At 34.8% G+C, this 20,629-nt stretch overlaps 3 protein-coding genes across 5 annotated transcripts; 1 reads left to right on the forward strand and 2 right to left on the reverse strand.

The window, feature by feature from the left end:
• Positions 1-34: 34 nt before the first annotated feature.
• On the reverse strand, positions 35-3,464 carry LOC143903394 (15-hydroxyprostaglandin dehydrogenase [NAD(+)]). Its single transcript, XM_077416944.1, has 7 exons — positions 3,305-3,464; positions 2,742-2,905; positions 2,062-2,188; positions 1,835-1,941; positions 1,352-1,525; positions 1,051-1,205; positions 35-661 (listed from the first exon to the last, which is right to left on the reverse strand). Exons 1-7 carry the CDS (start codon positions 3,318-3,320, stop codon positions 430-432), a joined length of 975 nt encoding a protein of 324 aa, XP_077273070.1. The 5' UTR covers positions 3,321-3,464; the 3' UTR covers positions 35-429.
• A 2,516-nt stretch (positions 3,465-5,980) lies between these two features.
• On the forward strand, positions 5,981-20,229 carry LOC143903395 (15-hydroxyprostaglandin dehydrogenase [NAD(+)]-like). Of its 3 annotated transcripts, none has more exons than XM_077416945.1 (7): positions 5,981-6,147; positions 15,772-15,901; positions 16,723-16,846; positions 16,992-17,098; positions 17,395-17,568; positions 17,848-18,002; positions 18,259-20,229. In XM_077416945.1, the coding sequence occupies exons 1-7, from the start codon at positions 6,086-6,088 to the stop codon at positions 18,371-18,373; spliced, it is 867 nt and encodes a 288-aa protein (XP_077273071.1). In that variant the 5' UTR covers positions 5,981-6,085; the 3' UTR covers positions 18,374-20,229. The 3 variants fall into 3 exon arrangements, with proteins under 3 accessions (XP_077273071.1, XP_077273075.1, XP_077273074.1); XM_077416949.1 differs by lacking the exon at positions 5,981-6,147 and adding an exon at positions 10,873-11,003; XM_077416948.1 differs by lacking the exon at positions 5,981-6,147 and adding an exon at positions 13,771-14,058.
• LOC143903398 (15-hydroxyprostaglandin dehydrogenase [NAD(+)]-like) lies at positions 6,872-10,761 on the reverse strand. Its single transcript, XM_077416952.1, has 6 exons — positions 10,490-10,761; positions 9,529-9,655; positions 8,538-8,644; positions 7,721-7,894; positions 7,285-7,418; positions 6,872-7,206 (listed from the first exon to the last, which is right to left on the reverse strand). The coding sequence occupies exons 1-6, from the start codon at positions 10,580-10,582 to the stop codon at positions 7,059-7,061; spliced, it is 783 nt and encodes a 260-aa protein (XP_077273078.1). The 5' UTR covers positions 10,583-10,761; the 3' UTR covers positions 6,872-7,058.
• Positions 20,230-20,629: the final 400 nt, after the last annotated feature.

The raw sequence follows: 20,629 nt of genomic DNA on the forward strand, positions 1-20,629 counted from the left end.
TTTTGAGGTATTTATTCTTACTTCCGGATCAATGTTATTTTTTTTAACGTTTATTATAAAACCTTTTTTTTTATCACAGGGATCTTCATACAATCTGGCGTCTCGATTAAAAAATAAAAATAAAGTTGAACATGTATGCGTGTGTCTAAGAAAATTGTAATGGAAACATGAACCAGTGAATACAGTCAGATATGGCAAAAGAGGATATGCGTGGAACTTTGTAACGTAAAATGATCTGCAGAGAATCTCGGGAACACTATTTTCCGCGAAATATCGCTTCGACTGCGTCCGTTCTGCACTTCCAGTTACACTGATCTACATGCGAGATATCTTCATGAAGGTTTCCGGACGATGTTCGCCACATGGATTGAAGAAGATTTTCGGGCCCAAGTAGAGTGAGAGATCACGGTCGTGTGCGCTGGCCGGTTATCAGGCGCAGCTCATCAGATCTGTCCTCGTGCGGTCGCAGACTTCTCTTATCGCGCGACCTCGCGCGACCTTAGTTTCGACGTGTGGGAAGTTGTTCTTGTAGTGACGGCGCAGAGTACGCGGATTCGGCACGTAAACCTCGTAAGGCGCTCTGCCGCTCTCGATAACCCAAATACTGCCGCACTCGCCGATCCTCAAGATCGTCATTAGGCCCTGCGCGACTACGTAAGGCCTGCAAAAACAAGACAAATAAGCGATGAGAAATTTATATCTGCTGAATTGGCGATTATACGTAAGCACCGGAGGAGATACAACGTTTACTTCAGGATCGGATCTACAAACTGAATTTGTTAGAGTTGTATTTTTAAACCTTTGCTCGAGGAATTTTGCGTCTCATCTCTTGGAAAAAAAAAGAATTTATAAATAATTCACTCGCAATTAATATATTTGAAATTAAATAATCATGAAAATTATTATTATTTGTCGAAGGAGCGAAAGACTCCTAATTGGATCATAATTTAGTTCTGCGGCAGGAACATTAATAATCCGCTTATCTAGCTAATTTATCTGCTTGTCTTGTCAAACGTTTGATATAACATGAGACAACTTTTGGAATCTTACGTTTGTATCGAAAACTGTTCGAGATTTTTTACGAAATCCGCCTTCATGACTCTGGAAAGAAGTCTATTGGGGCTGTCTATTGTCAAGGCGGTTTCCGTCAGTCCTGGACACAAAGTTATCACGGTAACGCCGGTCTTCTCGTAGTGATAAGGATCCTGTTGGAGAGTAAATAAAAATTAAAAACCTCATTAATTTGCAAGATCGTTTATATAGATAACGATATATGAATCGGGAAATTATTTGTAACAATTTTTAGGATAGTTGGTTGAATAATTAACTGCGTTTAATTTTTTATAATTACCGAAAGAGACTGCGATAGACCGATGACAGCCTGTTTCGTGGCACTGTAAACCGGAAGTTGAGCTGTATTCCGAATATCCATGTGCTGGCTCACGTTCACCAAGATACCACCGTTACCACCCGTATCTCTGCTCATATATTTCATAGCTAGCATTGCGGTGCCGACCATGCCTCCCTGGAATCGACACATTACATTAGAATCTACTCTTTATTTTTATTATTACGGTTATATTACGTGTCGATGATATTTATTTTTCAATCTTTTTATATAATCTCATGTATATACAATTTGGTATAAAATTATTTTATTACGGCACAAAGCCACGAAGTTATTTGAAATTACATAAAATATATTCAAGATCTCAAGAAAAAAATTGTAAGAGTTTTTTTAAGAGAGAAAACATCGCAGATAAAAAAATCGTGAAATCATCATGGATGAAGAAAATTATTAATAAATGAATTAACTATTATCAATGATACTTACAATGTTCACCGCGATTTCCTTCTCCCATCTTCGCTCGTCTAAAACTCCAGCGTTGTTTATCACGATGTCAATGTTTCCTAATAGCGATGATGCCTCTTTGAAAGCCTCTATAAATTGGTGCAGACAAAATAAGATATTTTGTGAGCGATACTCTGGGTAGTTCAGCGATTATAATTCTCGAATAAACATCTGTGCGCGATGATTTGAAAATCTTGCTTCATACTTACCAGCCACTTGCTTGTGATTAGATACGTCGGTGTGTATGAAGTGCACCTTCTTCTCGCCGCAAGATTTCTCGATGCCGAGTGCGATTCGTTTACCGATTTCAGCGTCGATGTCCAATATAATTATTTTCTGTAATAAATACGCGTGAAATAAATGTAACAGTGCCGAGATGATATCAATACTTCGTAAAAATAGCCCAATGTCATTCTATGGATTTAGAAGGAAAGCATTTTATATATCTAATTAACAACAGAGGGACGTTTAATTTGCAGAATAATATTAATCTAATTAAGTGATAACAATGAAAAAGAATTTTCTTGATTGTAAATGTTTTTTTAATATATCGATTTCGATAAAAGCGCTTTTATTTAATTACGTATTTACAGAATAAAAAGTTCGAGCTTTACTTAAATATATTAGGCTGCGGTCCACTTGATGCTACAAATGCTTCAAAGCATTCCACTTCTCTTTTCTTTCAATGAAGAAAGAAGGAGAAGAAAAACGCTCCAAAACATTTGTAGCGTCAAGCGAACCGCAGCCTTAGACTTCGTGTAAATGTATATGTATATTATTTGTAGATCTATAAAGAATTATTTATATAGTGCTGATTTATGTGGATTTTCTGTAGATTTTTTAGATTGAAAATTAATTATTTTATTTGGAATTTAATTGTTAAACATACGTTTGCTCCGTGCTTCAAGAAATGGTTAAGAAAAGCGTTGCCCAATCCTGCCGCACCGCCAGTTATTAGAACATTTTTTCCCGAAACGATACAATTGATCGCTTCCATTTCCTTCGCCCTTTCCGACGCTGAAGAACGACGGCGAAGGATTCTGAAACTTGGATCTATAACATAAAGAAATTGGTTTAAAAGAAGAAGAAAATTCACTTGGTTAAAAAGCTGATTTCAATAACATATACACTACGTTAATAGGTATAATATAAAATTTACTGCTTGGGCCTAACAATTTATTACTCAATAAATCTCACATAATCTTTTATCTCAGAAAATTTATAAAAATATTTCTAAATTTATTAATTACAATTGTAATTTTTAAAATAATAATTATTAATTATAAAATTATTAATATTATCAAAATTATAATTCATAAAAAAAAAATAATCTCGAAGAAACTTATTTTTCATATTTCTCATAACAAAGCATTCTGCATCGGAGATTGCAGAATGGTTTCAGAATATTGATGGATAGGTACATGGTCTTCTCGACGAAAGGATCAAACCTACCTATTTTATTCTCCATGAATGAAATCGCTTATTTCGATATTCGAGAAACGGATACAATTTACGACGCACTCAAATCCTCGAGGGTGAAGTCGAAGAACCGAGAGTTCGTGCTAGTAATACGTATGTTTCAACTGAACTTCGAGACCGTTCGAACGGTGTTTATATACGATAAGCAGCGATGTAGGATTCCGCGATATATTGCGACTCCAGTTCCCGTCGTGGCGGGGATGTCTCAGAGGGCGAAAGGTGGACTCCGGGCTGTAGATTACATAGACGGCAGATTCACATAGATCGAACAGTTACGATAAAAAAGAGATTCTCGCATTTTTTTTTCCATCAAAACATGAGATCGTCAACAGCGTGGGAAGTCTAAAAATCGACTGAATTTTGTTAAGTGCATACATCAGACCGCTGAATTAAGAAATATCATTAGATTCGTTAGATTGATGGTTTAATTATTTTTATTTTGTAAAAGATATATGTATAATTATATGTATAATTATTGATACAAGAAAAAAAATATAATGAGCTTACTGATGAATAGTTTATTAAGGGAGATTTATACTACCGGTTTTGTACTACTGCGGAACTCCAAGTTTTTAATTTGGAACGAGATAGATGTCAAAATGATTGGATTCGGTAACGTAAAAATAAAGAACAACAAAGCAGTCATTAAATAAATGGTTTATTTAACAAGGTTATTACTTTCGATAATAATTTTTATAATTTTCCAATTTATCGCGATCCTCCGCTTTTTCATTGGGCCTCTTATCTTCTCTCTCGTTAGACTAATCAGTCATCAGTCGCGTTCTCTTTTCTCAATGTTCCCGATAGCGCTTTCCCTAATTAACCCCTTCCGCAGAGGCTAATTAATCGCGTCGTGGCAATGCGCTTTCCGATACTGGATTATATACTGGACGCCAGACCGAGAGGCATTCCTTTTGAAGCAATCGCGCACTTTTCCTTTTTTACTTCAAGATAATTATAATATATAGTATTGTGGATTGTAGACCAAGCAAGCGGACCGTTCAGTAATCGCATTTTCAACAATGTTACGCGATTGCTTTTTACGCCTCACTTACTACATGGCAGCATGTTTTATTAATATAAATAGAAAATTGAAAAGTTCAATGCTTTTTATACATTTTACACAACATTATTTTCTAAAAAATAGAAAGATAGTTAGGAAAGACCATTTATAAAGAAATGTTTACAAAGTATTGTAATATTTATAAAAAAGTCACGCAAAATATACTGCAGGGAACGATCAAACGTTTGAGTGGTGAGCGAAATGAAAATTTATTAAAGCGCGCAACCCAGCTGTGCATCTTTTTAGAGTTTCCCGTGAAATATTTGTTCTGCATATTTGATCTCACTCCGTCGGGCCATTTCGTTAATAGAAATTTATGGAGGACGCGGCTGGTGGATCGTAGATTTCTCGCAGCGCCGTGCAACGGGAATAAATATTTTCGCCCTTTTTACGCTGCCGGCGTATCGTGCTGCAGCTTTCAGTCGATGCGTCTCTTATATTATTTTTCAAATTAATTCTCAATGCATTTTTGTATTTACTCTGACTCCGTTTCAGTTCGCCCTTTTGTGTCGCAATTTTTTCGATCTTTTTTTTCGAGGAAAAAACAGTAAAATTTGATCAAAAAGAAATAGACACTTAACACAAATGATTGCATTCGAATATGCTTGTATTATCGTTGCGAATTAACATATAAACGCGGAAATGCTTATTCAGCTAAAAATTTAACACTTATTATACTAGCGCACGGCATTTGACGTAAGTGGCACTGTGTATAATAGTATACATATATGTACTATTTATAAAATAAATTAATGATTTATAGCAGGTCAAGCAAAATCTCAAGGCGAGAAACTATCATACGGTTCCGGGTAACGCGACGATCATTGGGTGATATAACTTTTGTTCGAATCGCTCGCGTAATTGTCGCTGTAATGGGCGTAACAAGCAACCCGATAAATTGTTATCGATGGCCTATCATCGGCAGTCAACCCTAATCAAATGACCTTTCCGTGGCTTCGCTGTTACGCGTGAGAGGTTTCATTTTTTTCTTCGGGAATACATGTAGCAAAAATTTACAAAAATCAATGAAGCAGGGTCGATTTATCGTAGTCGATAAGAGAATACTAATTTTGTATTTGTATATACACATCTTTACATTTCTTTGTATTAAATTTATTTAATTTTTATATTATCCTTTTTTTTCATATTAAATTTATATTACAATTATTTATAATATAATACATTAGAATATCCAGTTGTTTTCATTGAAGTTTCCTTGGCCGATCTATTAAATATAAATGCACCGTCGATCTGAAAATAGAGAAAGCAGACAACGCGAGGGAAGAGGAGGCTGCATCTTCGCTATTTGCAAATTACGCGAAGTCGCGAGGCGCTTATCGCCAATCGCTCGTGGCGTCGGCGAACTTTAGAAATAACGCACTTGGTGCAGTCGTGTGGCACACAACGGCGATAAGAGCTTGACGTGCGCACAGCTCGTGCTTGCTGCATCTTATCAATAGAAAAAGCGCACTTAACGTCCGGTCGGCGTCGCGCCGACGATAAATCAGCCGAGGGACCGCGCGTTGTCGGCCCCGAGCCGATACCGTAACCGGTACGAATTGGTTCCGAACGAACTTTACTCCGAATCGACGAAAGGGAAAGTAATTTCTCGTGCGGTTTTTACTTAGTTTATATCGTGCTACGCTGCAAAGATTCACGCCTGTGTATATGTCTGCTACGGCGGTCCGGAGATGCAGCGGTTCATAAATATACGCGTGTCTGCAAGAGATTACCAGTCTCCACGTACCAAACAGTTAATAATTGTTCGACCGACTGATAATGTGTGATATTATTTGCTACATTGACATCATTGTTAAATGTGATTTCCTTATTCTTCAGGCAGTGCGACGGATTTATGTTTGCGCGCGGTGTCTGAAGATATAATATAAATAAATTATTTTTAATATCATTTTTAATAACATCTCTATGCATTACAAATGTATAGTTTAAAAAATTATTTATAAGTTTTTAAGATTTATAGTTTTTTAAAATACGCTTAAGTACTTATAAAAATATAATTAAACTTATATTATAAGAATAAATTATTGGAAATTATTATTTATATCACGTGGCTTGGACACGCGAGACTGTACGATACTAGGTTATTTAAAAATTTAATTTTTATGACATATTATATAATAATAATTTTAATTTTACGATTTCATGATCGAGATACCAAAACATAAATTATGAATTTGAAGAGAAAATTAATTTCGCGAGTTTTTTTTACATATCACTTGAAATGCAAGATTATTTTTAATTTTCTATACTTATCCAAAAACTAAAAAAACTAAAATATTCAGTTGTGCATATATTATTGAGCCATCTAATTAGCTTCAGTTTAAGTTTAATATCTCGCTCGACTTATTGTTAGCTACAAAATTAACATAAACTATTTGTTGTAAAAATGTTGTTGTGCTTTCTATCACGTTTCATTTTAAATAGGACATAAATGTGCATTTAATTAAAAAATGTCATTACGTATAAAACAGAAATATATTGAAAGTTTATTACAGATTTTATATCACGTTACAATTTCTATTGATCAGCACTAAATTTTACCTAACGAAATATTTTGTAAAAAAGATAGGTTGATTAATATTATTTTATTGCACGGCGAACATATGGACATATTTAATCTGTCTATCGATTTCATATTCGCGGCTAGGCCTCCGCGTCAACTTCGGTTTTCTGCGGCAAAGTATCGGGAAGCTGCACCTCGTAAACCGGTTTTCCATCCTCGCTGATCCACACGCTGCCGTTCTGCGCGCATCGAATTACGTATATCAATCCATGAGCTACGCTTTCCACCCTGGCAATAAAATTTTACTTTTATGTTTTATATGCAAGTTTCGAGAATAAGTCAATTATGGATTAGCAGCAGTCTCACCTCTGAGGTCGGTAATTCTGCAAAATATCAACGTTCGAAATACCCTCCGGTAAATCCTCCAAGACTGATATATCGTCCAAACCGGGACACAGAACAATTATTTTTACATTAGTCCTCTGATAGTGATAAGGTTGCTGTAAATAAAAAAATATCTGAAGATCTTTCTCACGCGCTTTTATGTAAAATTTATGTATAAAGATTAGAGATAAAATTATTATTGAAATTTTAGTTTAAAGAAGAAGCTTAAAACAGAAATTTATTGTCAGAAAAAATTTTGTTAAAAAAGAAAAAAAAAATTATTATTTAATCACATTTCTAAAATTTTATGGTCTTCGAAACCTTTCTAAAACTGGGTAATATTTTTTTGTGTTATACGTTATAATATATTGTCATAGATTCTATTATATATATTATATTTTTTTATGTAAATACTTACCGCAAAGGAACGGCTGAAGCTAACGACGGCGTGCTTCGTAGCGGAATACACTGGGAGCTGAGACACAGCTCGTAATCCGGCGATAGACGAAATATTTACGATGACACCACCCTTGCCTCCAGAGTCCTTTCGCATTTGTTGAATCCCCAGAAGAGTCCCACGAATTACAGCTGTCTACAATAGTGAAATCAATATTCAGGCATCTTATTTTATCTAAAATTATCTTATCATATGCGATTTTATTTTTAATTAAGGCTTAAGGCACAATTAGCCACATATTTAAGTCTTGCTTCATATAAATAGACCAGTCATATTAGACATCGAACCTTCCAATTAATTTTCCTAGGTTGTAACCACCATGAATTGCTTTGATTTGAGGTGCTATAAGTGGGATTTATTTTACTTTGCAAAATTAACATTAATTTTGCTTGTTTAGTTTTCGAGATATTTAAAAAAAAATAAAAATATCGCGTTTTTTGTTTATAATATTGTTAATAACTTTTTATTGCGCGTTAATTTTACGAAGCAAAATAAATCCTATTTATAGCACCTCAAATTAAAGCGATTTATGGTGATTGCAACCTGGGAAGTTTAATTGGAAGGTTAACCCCCTAAAATTAGTCTAATATGACTGGCCTATAAAGCATCATGCTTTTGAGATCGTGATTACATGTTTATAATATTTTTATAATCACATATAAAATGTCCTATTATTAGAAAATATTTAATTTGGATTTTGGTGATTTTTGTGACCAACATTTTCTCAAAAAGCAATATAATAACACAAAGTTAAAACAAGAAGTTGATAAAAACTTACCACATTAACATCGATGGCTTCGGAAAAATCAGTTTCATTTATTACGCCTGCATTATTTATTAAAATATCCAGCCCGCCGAGATTATTGATCGCCTCTTTGAACGTGGCTGTAACAATTAATATTTTCGGCTTTGAACAATTGTCCACCAAATGCTAAAATTATAACTGTAAACTTAAGGGGTTAGATCACTGTGTTTCAGGATAATTTTCAGGAATTAATTTCTAACAAAATATTTATGAAACACCAGTAATTTTTTTTTATTATCTACTATACACATTGAAGAACGTGTCAAAATTTTGTTGCCTAAAAAAATATAAAACTCGTCGAGTTAAGCCGCTTCGCGTTTCCCTATGATTTTCGGATGGTGTATACATGATTTCGCGAAAACCAGTCGTCTGAAACAAAAATAAAAAATATGCTCATTATCTACATTCTACATTGTATTGGCTTTCGTCTGACGGAGCATTTTACTTTTTTTTATTTTTGGCGACGAGAAAAATATTCCTGAATTTTGCCCAATTGCAGTAAAAAATTCAGGAATTTTTTTCTCGTCGCAAAAAATAAAAATAAAATAAAATAAAATAAAATGCTCCGTCAGACGAGAAAGCCAATACAATGTAGATAATGAGCATTATTTTTATTTTTGTTTCAGACGACTGGTTTTCGCGAAATCATGTACACCATCCGAAAATCATAAGGATGCGCGAAGCGGCTTAACTCGACGAGTTTTATATTTTTTTGGGCAACAAAATTTTGACACGTTCTTCAATGTGTATAGAAAATAATAAAAAAAATTGCTGGTGTTTCATAAATATTTTGTTAGAAATTAATTCCTGAAAATTATCCTGAAACACAGAGTGGTCTAACCCCTTAAGTGTAAACTGACTTTTACAATTTAATTTGTGCAAGCAACATTCAAGTTTGCTTATTAATGTGCGTATTAATAAAATACAAATTAACATAAAATATATAGATTTGTAATATATTTACCGTCAAATTCGGAATTATTCGTCACGTCGCAGTGGAGAAATACAGCTCGTTTACGGCCAAACTCGTTATTTAAACTCTCTACAGCTTGTTCTCCAAGAGACTGCCGTATATCGAGCATAACTATCATCTAGAACAAATATTCATTCATATCATTTGTATAAAAATTTACAATTCACGAATATTTCAGAATTATTATTTCACATGATCAGCGATGAGAAAATTTTCCTTCGATTTACAAATGGCTACTTTATCTCTTTCATACGTAATAATATTATGTACATTTTCAACTGATAAACATCTATTTTTAACTGAATACATATTATTTACATATAAATATATTAAATATGATATAACAGTGAAGTTTTTGATATTTACAATTTACTTTAAAACTATATATACATCGGCTACTGATGATAAAAATCATTCATTAATTAACGCAAAATATTCTGATATAATTTGATACGCAGTTATTCGTATTTCTAATAAATAATCTCTGATATAATATTTTTATTACATACATAAGATTAGCGGATTTTTTTATATAAGATTATCTGATATAAATTTATTTATGTCAGATTATATTAAAATATAATGTATTACATTATACTAATACACAAGCAAAATATAATACAACATATAATATGTAATAAACATTTGAAAGATTCGAGCGAATATTTATCGAATCAACTACTCTTATTATTTTTTCATCTAACAATAAACGGAGATAAAAAATTGTTTCCAAGCCATAATAAAAGACTAGACTCTATTAAGCTTTACAAAATAAATAGCTATTAAAAAAGAAAATAAGATAAAGGAACATGTGGAAACGTCATGATGAGTTTAATGAATATTTTTGAGAGAAGAATGTATAAAATGTTCTTATTATTATTATATCATAATTACTACTAATATATTCATATATTAATATTGTATACAATCTTATTATAATTAAGTTACGTACCAAAGCGCCATTTCGTAGCAACTCCCTGCTAAATGCCAGGCCCGCACCACTTGCTGCTCCAGTAACTATAACTCGTTTATCCTTGATCTGCATCTTTTCACTAATTTTTCAGCACTCAATCTCTTCCAAGTATATTTCTTAACTTATAAAAATACTCTTTATTTTAATAAAATATGCGGTTTTCCGTTCGCGAATTTTATATTTCTACAGTAAAAGCGTTAAATGCGCGAGTCTAAGAGCCGAGAATGCCGAGATGTCTCTTTATCGATATGACGCGGATCTGCGACTGGTCTGACAACCTCCTTGAACCGATATGGAAGAATCCACTGTTTTCGTTTGGCGATCTTCGACCTCTCGATCTGTGTGACGTGCAACTCGTTCGGGGCCTCTCCTCGCGTGAGATTCGTTGTGACAACATTGTGTGAATGTCTTCATTCTCTAATAGCGTAAATTTAAAGCTCAGTGGCACTCAAGAAAATTTGTAATGTCCTTCAAGAAATCAGTGAATAAAATCGTAAGTTAAACTTTGCATACATTTTTATAAAAAATAACGGCAACTTGAAAATAAAACTTGATAAAACGTTGTTAACGAGATACTGTGCGATATACTGTGCTCAATGTATCAACTTCTAACCATATCGTGTGATATGTTTTGAGCAAACAATCATAACAATTAAGGGAATGAATGATATAAATGGCATATCGGTTCCAAGGACATGATTGCGTAAAGAACAAAATTCCACAGTGAAATTACAGTGATGTGATTAATCAACGACCGTGATTAACCAACAACTGTAATCTAGAAAGGCCATCTAGTGTAGTGCATTGAATTTATTAACAAGAAAATCTTGCTCGAAAATTCTGATTTTAATGTAATTCTGCATTCGCAGCAATAAATAAATAAATCTGTAAATTTTTAATTAGGTTTAAAAAAAACGGCGAATCACTCTTTATAAGTAGATACTCCCTCTCTCCCCCTCCCTCCCTCCCTCTCCCCCTCCCTTCCTCCCTCTCTCCCTCTCCCTCTCTCTCCCCTCTCATCCTCTCCCTTTCTCCCCCTCTCTCTCTCCCTCTCTCTCTCTCCCCCCCTCTCTCTCTCTCTCTCTCTCTCTCTCTCTCTCTCTCTCTCTCTCTCTCTCTGTGAGTATCATTGCTTGTCTGTTCTCTTTGCTCCTGCTTTAAGTAATCTGTTTTCTGCCGTAAATTGCCTCCGGGCCATTTTGTTGCAGGTATTAGCAGGTTTTTTGTCGCTTGTCGCGTGCTATCATTATCTTTCTGGTGCTTGCAACCTAATTAAAAGCATTTCTGTGGCAAATATCATCGCTTGTTCTAGCATGTGAAATTGGATAACATTGTTTCTGGTATAGAGCTTCTAGTCCTTTCATTCCTTATTATTAGCTCGTAAATTGCACTACGCCTTAGTTCTTAGTTTATATGCACTATTTAGTTCTTTTCAGTAACACTTGCTCCTTATATTTTATTCTTTTTCACTGTACTCATTATTAGTTTAAGTTGCGTTAGTTCTTAGTTTTATAGTATATATTATTATTGAGATTGCTGGTTGCTTGCCTTAAGAGAGAGAGCATGCATATCATGCTAGCTCCTATCGCTATTTTTCGCTTTTGTTTATATCACATTGTATCTTTGCATCTTGCAACTGCTATATATTATTGTAATTGCTGTGGTATTGTAACTGCTATAGTATTGTAATTGCGACATTATTGTAACTGCTATATTACCTTTTGCCCCTTAGCCATTGCTCGGGCATAATAAATCTATCAATCAATCAATCAATCTCTCTCTTAGAGCACACACATGCTTTGTAATTACAGTACTGTACTTCTATCAAACTAACATCAACTTCTGTCTTTAACATCTTGTAACTGCTATATTGTTGTAACTGTTTTAGTATTGTAATCACTATATTATTGTAACTGTTATATTACTGTTTGCCCTTTAGCCTTTGCTTGGGCATAATAAATTATATCAATCAATATTAATCTCTCTCTCTCTCTCTCTCTCTCTCTCTCTCTCTCTCTCTCTCTCTCTCTCTCTCTCTCTCTCTCTCTCTCTCTCTCTCTCTCTCAAGCCAAAAGAAATTGAAGGAGAAAATTCAAGCAAGACAACAAAGAAGGATATCAAAAGTAAAATAGATATTTCTAAACTGGGAGTAAGAATAACAAAATTAAAGAAAGTGACAAGAGGGGCAGTAGTGGTGGGATGCGAGAGCAGGATACAAGCGGAGAAGCTGAAAGAGAAGGTAACAGAAGATCTCGGGGAGAAATATGTAGTAAAGGAACCTAAGAAAAGAAAATTAAAGTTAAAATTATTTAATGTCGATAAGGAGGATTGTGAAAGCGAGGAGGACTTTTGGAAAAAAGTTGAAGAGCAGAATAAATGTGGGCGGGATGGTGTCCGAGGGAAGATAATACATAAAGCGGCAAATTTGAAATCTATAGGAGTCACATTAATAATTGAAGTAAACACCGAAGCAAGGAAGCGGCTGCTGGAACTAGGAAGAGTGAAGATTGGATGGAAAATGTGTAGGGTACAGGATTATGTAGGAATTCTAAGGTGCTTTAAATGTTGTGGTTATTTCCATTTTGCAAAGGATTGTGTAAAAAAAAAACATGCGGTTTATGTGCCGGGCAACATATGACGAACTGTAGATATGTGTAGGAATGCAAAGAGGAAATATTTAAAAAAGAGATTGGATGACAGAGTAAGAAGGATCCAAAAAAAAATGTAGAAGGTTTTGAAAGAAATACCGAAAGTAAATGATAGTAGTAAAGAGTACAGGGAATTAAGATATAATAATGTAGCGATAAGTAATGTAGAAGAGATGGCTGATATACTTAATAAGTATTTTGTTGATAGTGTTACACAATTAAAAAAGGATGAATGGATTGAGGACGAAGTAGATCATGTGATATATACAGATAGTACTATGGAGGTATTTCAAAAAATAGAAGATAAAAGTTTAAAAAGTATCGTTATATAAAATCAATATACGTATAAATTAAATATTAAACGCGAGAGGACATATATATATTTTCGCCCCTTAAATCAAGCAAATTTCGCGCTGTAAGTCCAATCTTTCAAGAAAAGAACTTTCGAACTTTCGCTTTCGGGGCGCGGTCGCCTTTTCGGCGACGATTCTAAAAATAAAAGGGGCCACGGGACCGACGACGAAGGCCGCCGGATAGTCTACCGAGGGATCGCAAACGTACGTACACGGCATTTACGCACGTGCGTGAAGGGCACGCACCGGCCGGCGCGGCGTCGCGCACACCCGCATGGCACGCAGACGCGCCAATCAATATCGGACTATACCGGGTGTGCACTCCGACCGTCACGACCGTCAGTCAGCCAGTACACCATCAGCCACCAACCACACCTTCCCGGGGTTGCTTCGACGCCGTCGATTCTTTTTTTAACGGAGAAGAGACGCGACGTCTGGACCGCTGCAGCGCACTGTCCCGAGTAACCGCGGATTGCTAACTTCCGACTTGCCCAGCTTCGTTGCACCCCTGTAGCGAAACGTCGGCACAGGTGGAGAAATCGAAAAGGTATACTCGGAAAAGAGAACGAGTCAGTGAACTTAATCCCGACGATGGACAAAGGAAGAGAATCAAACAACGTATAACAATTAAGCAAATTTTTACTGTGAGCGTACGAGAGGGATGTTCAATGGTGTATCGGAATTCTGACGTGTCGAATTCAAGAAGTTTTGTAATATCGGGGTGAAAAAGTGTGAATTGCACTAAATTATCGATCGTTAATATCGGTATCTCGCTGCCTCGCTGATGCCGACGTGCTAATCAAAGTGACAGGTGGGAGAATGGTGCACTCGTCGCGCGAGTGCCTCTCCGAATCCCTTGGAATACACGGGGATGAATTAATCTCTTGTAGAACGAAGAGTTGAGATTTATTTTTAAGCACAGACGCGCGCGGTTAAATGTGAAGAAATTCGAATTTCTCAGATTTTAATGAGAAACCATTTTCACTTTCTCTTGTGTCCTCTTAGAATGATGATATGTATCTTTAGTTACATGATCAATTGCGCAAAGTGATAAAGTAATTAATAATGCATTGAACTTTCTGTTATGTTCGGAAGGACCGTTGTCAAACTGTGCGTTCTGCGAAAGGATCTGCTCTCACGGCGTATTTTGCACTACCGAGCGTTTCATTGCCGTTGTCAAACTGTGCGTTCTGCGAAAGGATCTGCTCTCACGGCGTATTTTGCAGAAAATACAAAAATGATACAAAAAATAAAAAAAAATAAAAGTTACAAAAGTTACAAGTACACAAAAGAACAAAAAGAAAAGTCAATCGATGAAGTCGATCAAGGAGGCTCTGTTCAAATCGTAGCAACGAAATATAACATAAAACCAAAAACGCTTTATATATGTCTTACAATTAGTAAACAAGAAAAAAAAGTGTTTTTTCCCATTGTCGACTGTGGAATAAATTATGGACCCCTTCGGACTTCTAAGCAAGTTTTTTAAAAATGCGTTTCAATTCCGTTTTTACTCAGTTAACAATATCAAGATTATACTCGTTTACTCATCTTCCGACTAAAGACCGTTTGTACATTGATTGCGACTTTATAACATTGTTACCGTAATTATTTGGATGTAGAAATGTACGATTCGTGATTATTTAATGTAACTAAGTTTGGCTGATGAAGGCGCACGGTGTTGCCGAAACGTCCCCATTTTAATATTGTTAATAATACATAATTTTAATTTTCAACATCCTCGCTACTCGTTATTGGCCGTTAACCTTGCCTCTTTATAATAATGCATTGTAAAGAATTAACCATCGCATTGTGCGAAGAATAGAATAGAAGAGAAAGAATAAAAAAAGATCACAGCGTATATAGATCGGCTATTTTTTACTTCTGGTTCTCTCCTCGTATACGAGAGTTCTCTTCCGAAAAGTATATGAATAAACACAGGGTGTAAATGTCAAGGTTAAATAAACAAGCTGAAAAATTTAGTAGGGTTTCTGACGTGTTAATTCTGACAAAGTATAGCAATTAAAATAACGGAAATGTCTCCGTGGCTGTATTAATAAACATTTATATTGTTAAGTTAAAACGTGTTTGTATCTATGTACAATTTTATGCGAATATTTTAGTCCAAATTCTTCAATTTACTTTAATACGCACACTTTAAATGAGCACAGTTCTTTTCGCAATATTATGATCCTTCTATTAGTTATGAACATTATTCAAACATACTCGAATATTATTCTATTGTCAAATTTTCTATTTGCAGATATAACTATACGGGAGAAGATAAAAATCTAAGGAAAATGGAAATAAAAGGGCGAGTTGCCCTAATAACAGGAGCCGCATCCGGCATCGGTAAAGCGTATGCCATCGAACTATTGAATCAGGGTGCCAAGGTACATTATAATTTAACATTGTTAAAATATTCCTTCTTTCCAAGGAAAATAGTAATGATACCACTATTCGATTTTCCGAGCAACGAAAAAATTAAAATTGTTCCGATTTTACGAGTTGGAATTTCACGCAAAACAAACATTTCAAAGATTCTTCCACACGCGTTTTCTTTCATAACAACCGATTTATATTTAGACTTCTTTCAGACAGAGAAAAAACTTGCCGCGTCCTTGAGTTTTTAGGAAAGAAAATGCCATCATTAATATCAGCGACGAATATATAGTTACATGATCACACTACATTATATATTTTATATTATATCTTGAAATATATATTTATTGGAATAGTCGTATTCTCTTATATATTATACAGTATTACATTTTAATCGATACTTTTACTGATGATAAATGTACTTTTTCTGCTTTTATAAAATCTCCGTTTAATTTTCCAGCAGCGTCGACGAATCTCCTGCACTGAGAAAAAAATATTTATTTAGATGTGGCTGCCAATAGCTTATTTACTTAATATATAATACACATATTTTTTTTTTATTTAGAATTAAATATTTTTACTTAATTTTTAAATAAAAATAATTCTAAATAAAAAAAAAATATGTGTATTATATTAAGTAAATAAGCTATTGGCAGCCACACACCTAAATAAATATTTTTTTTGTCTAAATATTTTTTTCTCAGTGGCATATAAACATTTTAATTTAAATTAATCCATAAATATACAAAAAATAATATCTTTCAAATAATTTTTACGGTATATATAGTTGATGATAAAATTTATTTAAAAACCAATATTTAATTGTATACAGGTGACTATATGCGATATAAACACCGAAGAAGGAGAGAAACTGGTGGAAACATTAGCCGCAAAACACGGCAAAGATCGCGTAATCTTCTCGCAGTGCGACGTCACGGATTATCCGCAATTTGAAGGTATGATAACTCGCGATTTCTGATCCTAATCTATCATCGATTTATTTCTATCCGCATAAGTGACTAACGCATATATACGTATGTATATCGTTTTCATTTGTGATGCAACTATAATTTAGCGTACGATGCAATTTTCAATTTGCAGAATCGTTTCAGACAACGATCGCGGAATTCGGTCATATTGATATCGTTATCAACAATGCTGGTATAATGAATGACCGGTTTTGGGAGCTTGAAGTAGACATTAATCTCGTAAGAAAATATCCGATAAATTTCTTGCAATGTGCTCTCTCTCTTGCATGTTTCATATCCAATATAATTTGCAAAAATTAATCTTTGATGCATTAAAAAATTTATAACAATTTTTCATTTCCTCGCTTTTTGATGTCTTATTCATTTTTAATTAATTAAGGCGATATCTCATAGCGTATTTCTATGTTTGTGCTTCTTTATTAAATGCAAAGTGTATCGTAAAGTAATATTTTCTTATATATTCATGACACATGTGTGTAGCGAAAATTGATGTCTCTCCGCAAATATAATTATAGAATGGAATAATACGCGGCACTTTGCTTGCTCAACGATTTATGGGTACCGATAGGGGTGGCCAGGGTGGAGTCGTCATTAATACTGGCAGCAACACCAGCATTAACCCATACGTCAGCGTGCCAATTTATTCCGCGACGAAAGCAGCTATTGTCAGCTTCACTAGAGCTTTTGGGGTAAAAAGTCCCTTTCTATTTCTTGATCTTATGCTATCGATAGTAACTCGGAATAATAGATAAATATGAGTCATCAATTTTTCAATTGGTTTTAACTATTTACAAAAATTAAAGAAAACACTTATAAAAAAATTTACGTTTACAGATTTAAAAAATAGAATTTAATAACTTATTAACTTACATTTAAACATTTCTCTTACTAAATTTGATACAGATCGTATTATTCTCTTATATAAAGAAGATAGATGTATACTAATTTTCTTCTTAATTCTTGCAAAGGATCAATATCACGTGGATTTGACGGGCGTTAAGGTGATGGCACTTTGTCCGGGTGCCACAGATACCAAATTGGTACGTGACGTCAACAGAAAGCTTCTTTTGGCTCGATACGAAGATGCCTGGCAAAAGGATATAGTTTCGTCAATTCCACAAAGGTATGAGACTTAACATAATTTCCACGTAACTGTAAAAATAAATAACTGTTATAATTATTTCTTAATTATATGAATAATAATAATAAGCAATTGGTATTTCCGAGTTCCCTGGCATCGTTTCAGATGTCCAGAGCATCAACCTCAAAATTAAAAACTTCTACAACGAGACTTTTATGTATCTAATTTATCCAAACGTAGAGATGTAGAATAAAATTAGCACGTAGAAACAACTTAAAAAAGACACCCGATACCGCAGGACGGAACACGTGGCGAAGGCGTTGGTGCACGTGCTGAGCACCGGCAAGAGCGGAAGCGTGTGGATGGTGGAGAAGGACCAGCCGCCGCACGAGATCAGCTTTACGAAGCACTAAGAGGGTTCCGCGAGCGTGTGCAATGATTCTTCCTCGCTTCGCTGCATATATCTATGCCGTACCGCACAATTATAAATGTAATTTGTATCGAGGTACATATCCCGTCGCGCGCCGTCAAAAAGACGGAAACGCGAACGAAACGCATAGCTATTCGTACTTTCGTACCAAAATATTTGAAAGACTAATGCGTTTTTCATTCTTTTTTAACAATAATTTTTTTAATGGATGATTCTTAGTTTTAATTATCCACTTCCGACTTTTGATAGAAAGCGATTTTTTTGATACGTTTCATACCGCCCGCGCCATAACGGAAACCCGCGAAACCAGAATGCGGCGAGTTCTCGGATTCGATAATTACGCGAGAGATATAGTCGCGATATTTAACAAAAAAAAAGTAAAAAGAGCTGCCGTACGATCGACGCGGGATACGCGTCGCGACAGTAGGAACATTTATTGCCAAAAAAAAAACAATGTAAAACAATGTAAAAAATACAACGGCTTTCGCTTCCGTCCCGCATCCGCGTTGCTAGTTCGCGTCGGTTTTTGCACAGGCCTCAACAACGCTTGTCAGCCACAAATTTTTGCGCTCGAGGGAAATTCTCCGGAGAGATTTCTGGGCGTTGTGCGGACACCTGTATGTTGCACCGACGAAAATTGTAACGCAACGACATTTAGATCCTGCCGCACTCCGTAACCGTCGCGTGACTTACTCCATTTTTCCAACGCGATAAAATATAGACGATTCCTTTAACGCCATTCCGTTTAATAACGCTGCATGTAATGTAATCGCGTTTCATCGGGTCAAATATAATAGAGACACACACTTGGTATTTATTGCTTGTACGAGGAAGAAGGGGGAAGAGCGTATGAAAGAGATAAAATGAAAGAAATAAGAATTTATTTTCGCGCCCTCGAAGCGTACAAAAAAGAAAGGAGAAAGATTACATATACGTTTCTTATAATGACTAATGCAAGTAACTCTGTGGATCGACAAAAGCTACCGTTCACGAAATTTCGCAAATCTATTAATTACATCATATTAAACAAGAAATAAAATAATTCATATAATTAAAACAAAAGTAAAATATAATAAGTTAAATAAAAACAAGTGTAAAACACGATCAGATATAATTTTCCTACTAAATATATCTGCGAATCAAGATAAATGTTATTAAAAATATTAGAGTAACCGGACTGATAGAGTTAGCTCGTCTTACAAAAATATGTTGTTTGAATAAATTAAGTTAATTATTAAGGAGAATGGACAATCTAAAATTTTAAGAGCTTGATCACAAAAATTGCGAATTTTACTTGTGCCAATTTCTACTTCGAACTTCGATGACACGAGATGTTCCGAGAGTTATCTGCATCAGTCACCTGTAACCGCGAATGCGGTGATTAAACCGAATTCCGTCGGACGATTACTTCACAAATGAAGCTATATATCTAATCGTGTCCATAATTTTTCTACAGTATTTTGAGGGAGACAAAAATATTAGAGACGGTGTAGCGAGATAGAGTTAGAATCTGTAGCCTAAGTGCAAGCACGACACTCTTACGTGATCACGTTTTTTCGATATTAGGTATTAGGAATATCACGGGGCAATTTGTTTCGATGTGCAATTGCATTCAATTGCACATATATGCATATGTGCAAAGCTCGGATCGGTACATCGGTCAGATGTCCAGCTAATTAGTGAGTTTTGTTTTCGGATAATATCGCCCGTTCGAGTAATCCTTTATTGTAGCTTTCCATCGGTGAAACGATCAGTGGCGATTTCGTTTTTGTTATGCGTTACATTATATGTACGTTGCTAATCTCGCCAATAAAATGCATTGCCTTTTAATAAAATCAATGGACCAGCGCGATTTATTTCTCTCTCTCTCTCTCTCTCTCTCTCTCTCTCTCTCTCTCTCTCTTTCTCTCTCTCCCTCCCTCCCTCCCTTCCTCTCTCTCTTGAAGATAAATGATGAACATGATGCCTTAAGCACGGAATGTCCGACATTCCAGAAGAACACTTGAGGAGAAAAAAAGAGAACTTCGAAATTTTGATACTACTTTGACATTCTTAAGGATAGTTTGCACCTACTTAGATACTCTATAACCTAGAGAAAACCTAATACTTTAATAATATTACACTTATTAACTTCTTTTTTAAACTTCTAATTCTATACATTTTATTTTAATACTACTTTGAAGCTACAATGCTCCCAAAATTTTAATGCTGCTTTGACACTGAGATATTCCACAGCTAA

This window comes from Temnothorax americanus, unplaced genomic scaffold (assembly GCF_048541705.1).
Source record: "Temnothorax americanus isolate GAGA-0224 unplaced genomic scaffold, ASM4854170v1 Scaffold46, whole genome shotgun sequence".
Lineage (NCBI taxonomy): Eukaryota > Metazoa > Arthropoda > Insecta > Hymenoptera > Formicidae > Temnothorax > Temnothorax americanus.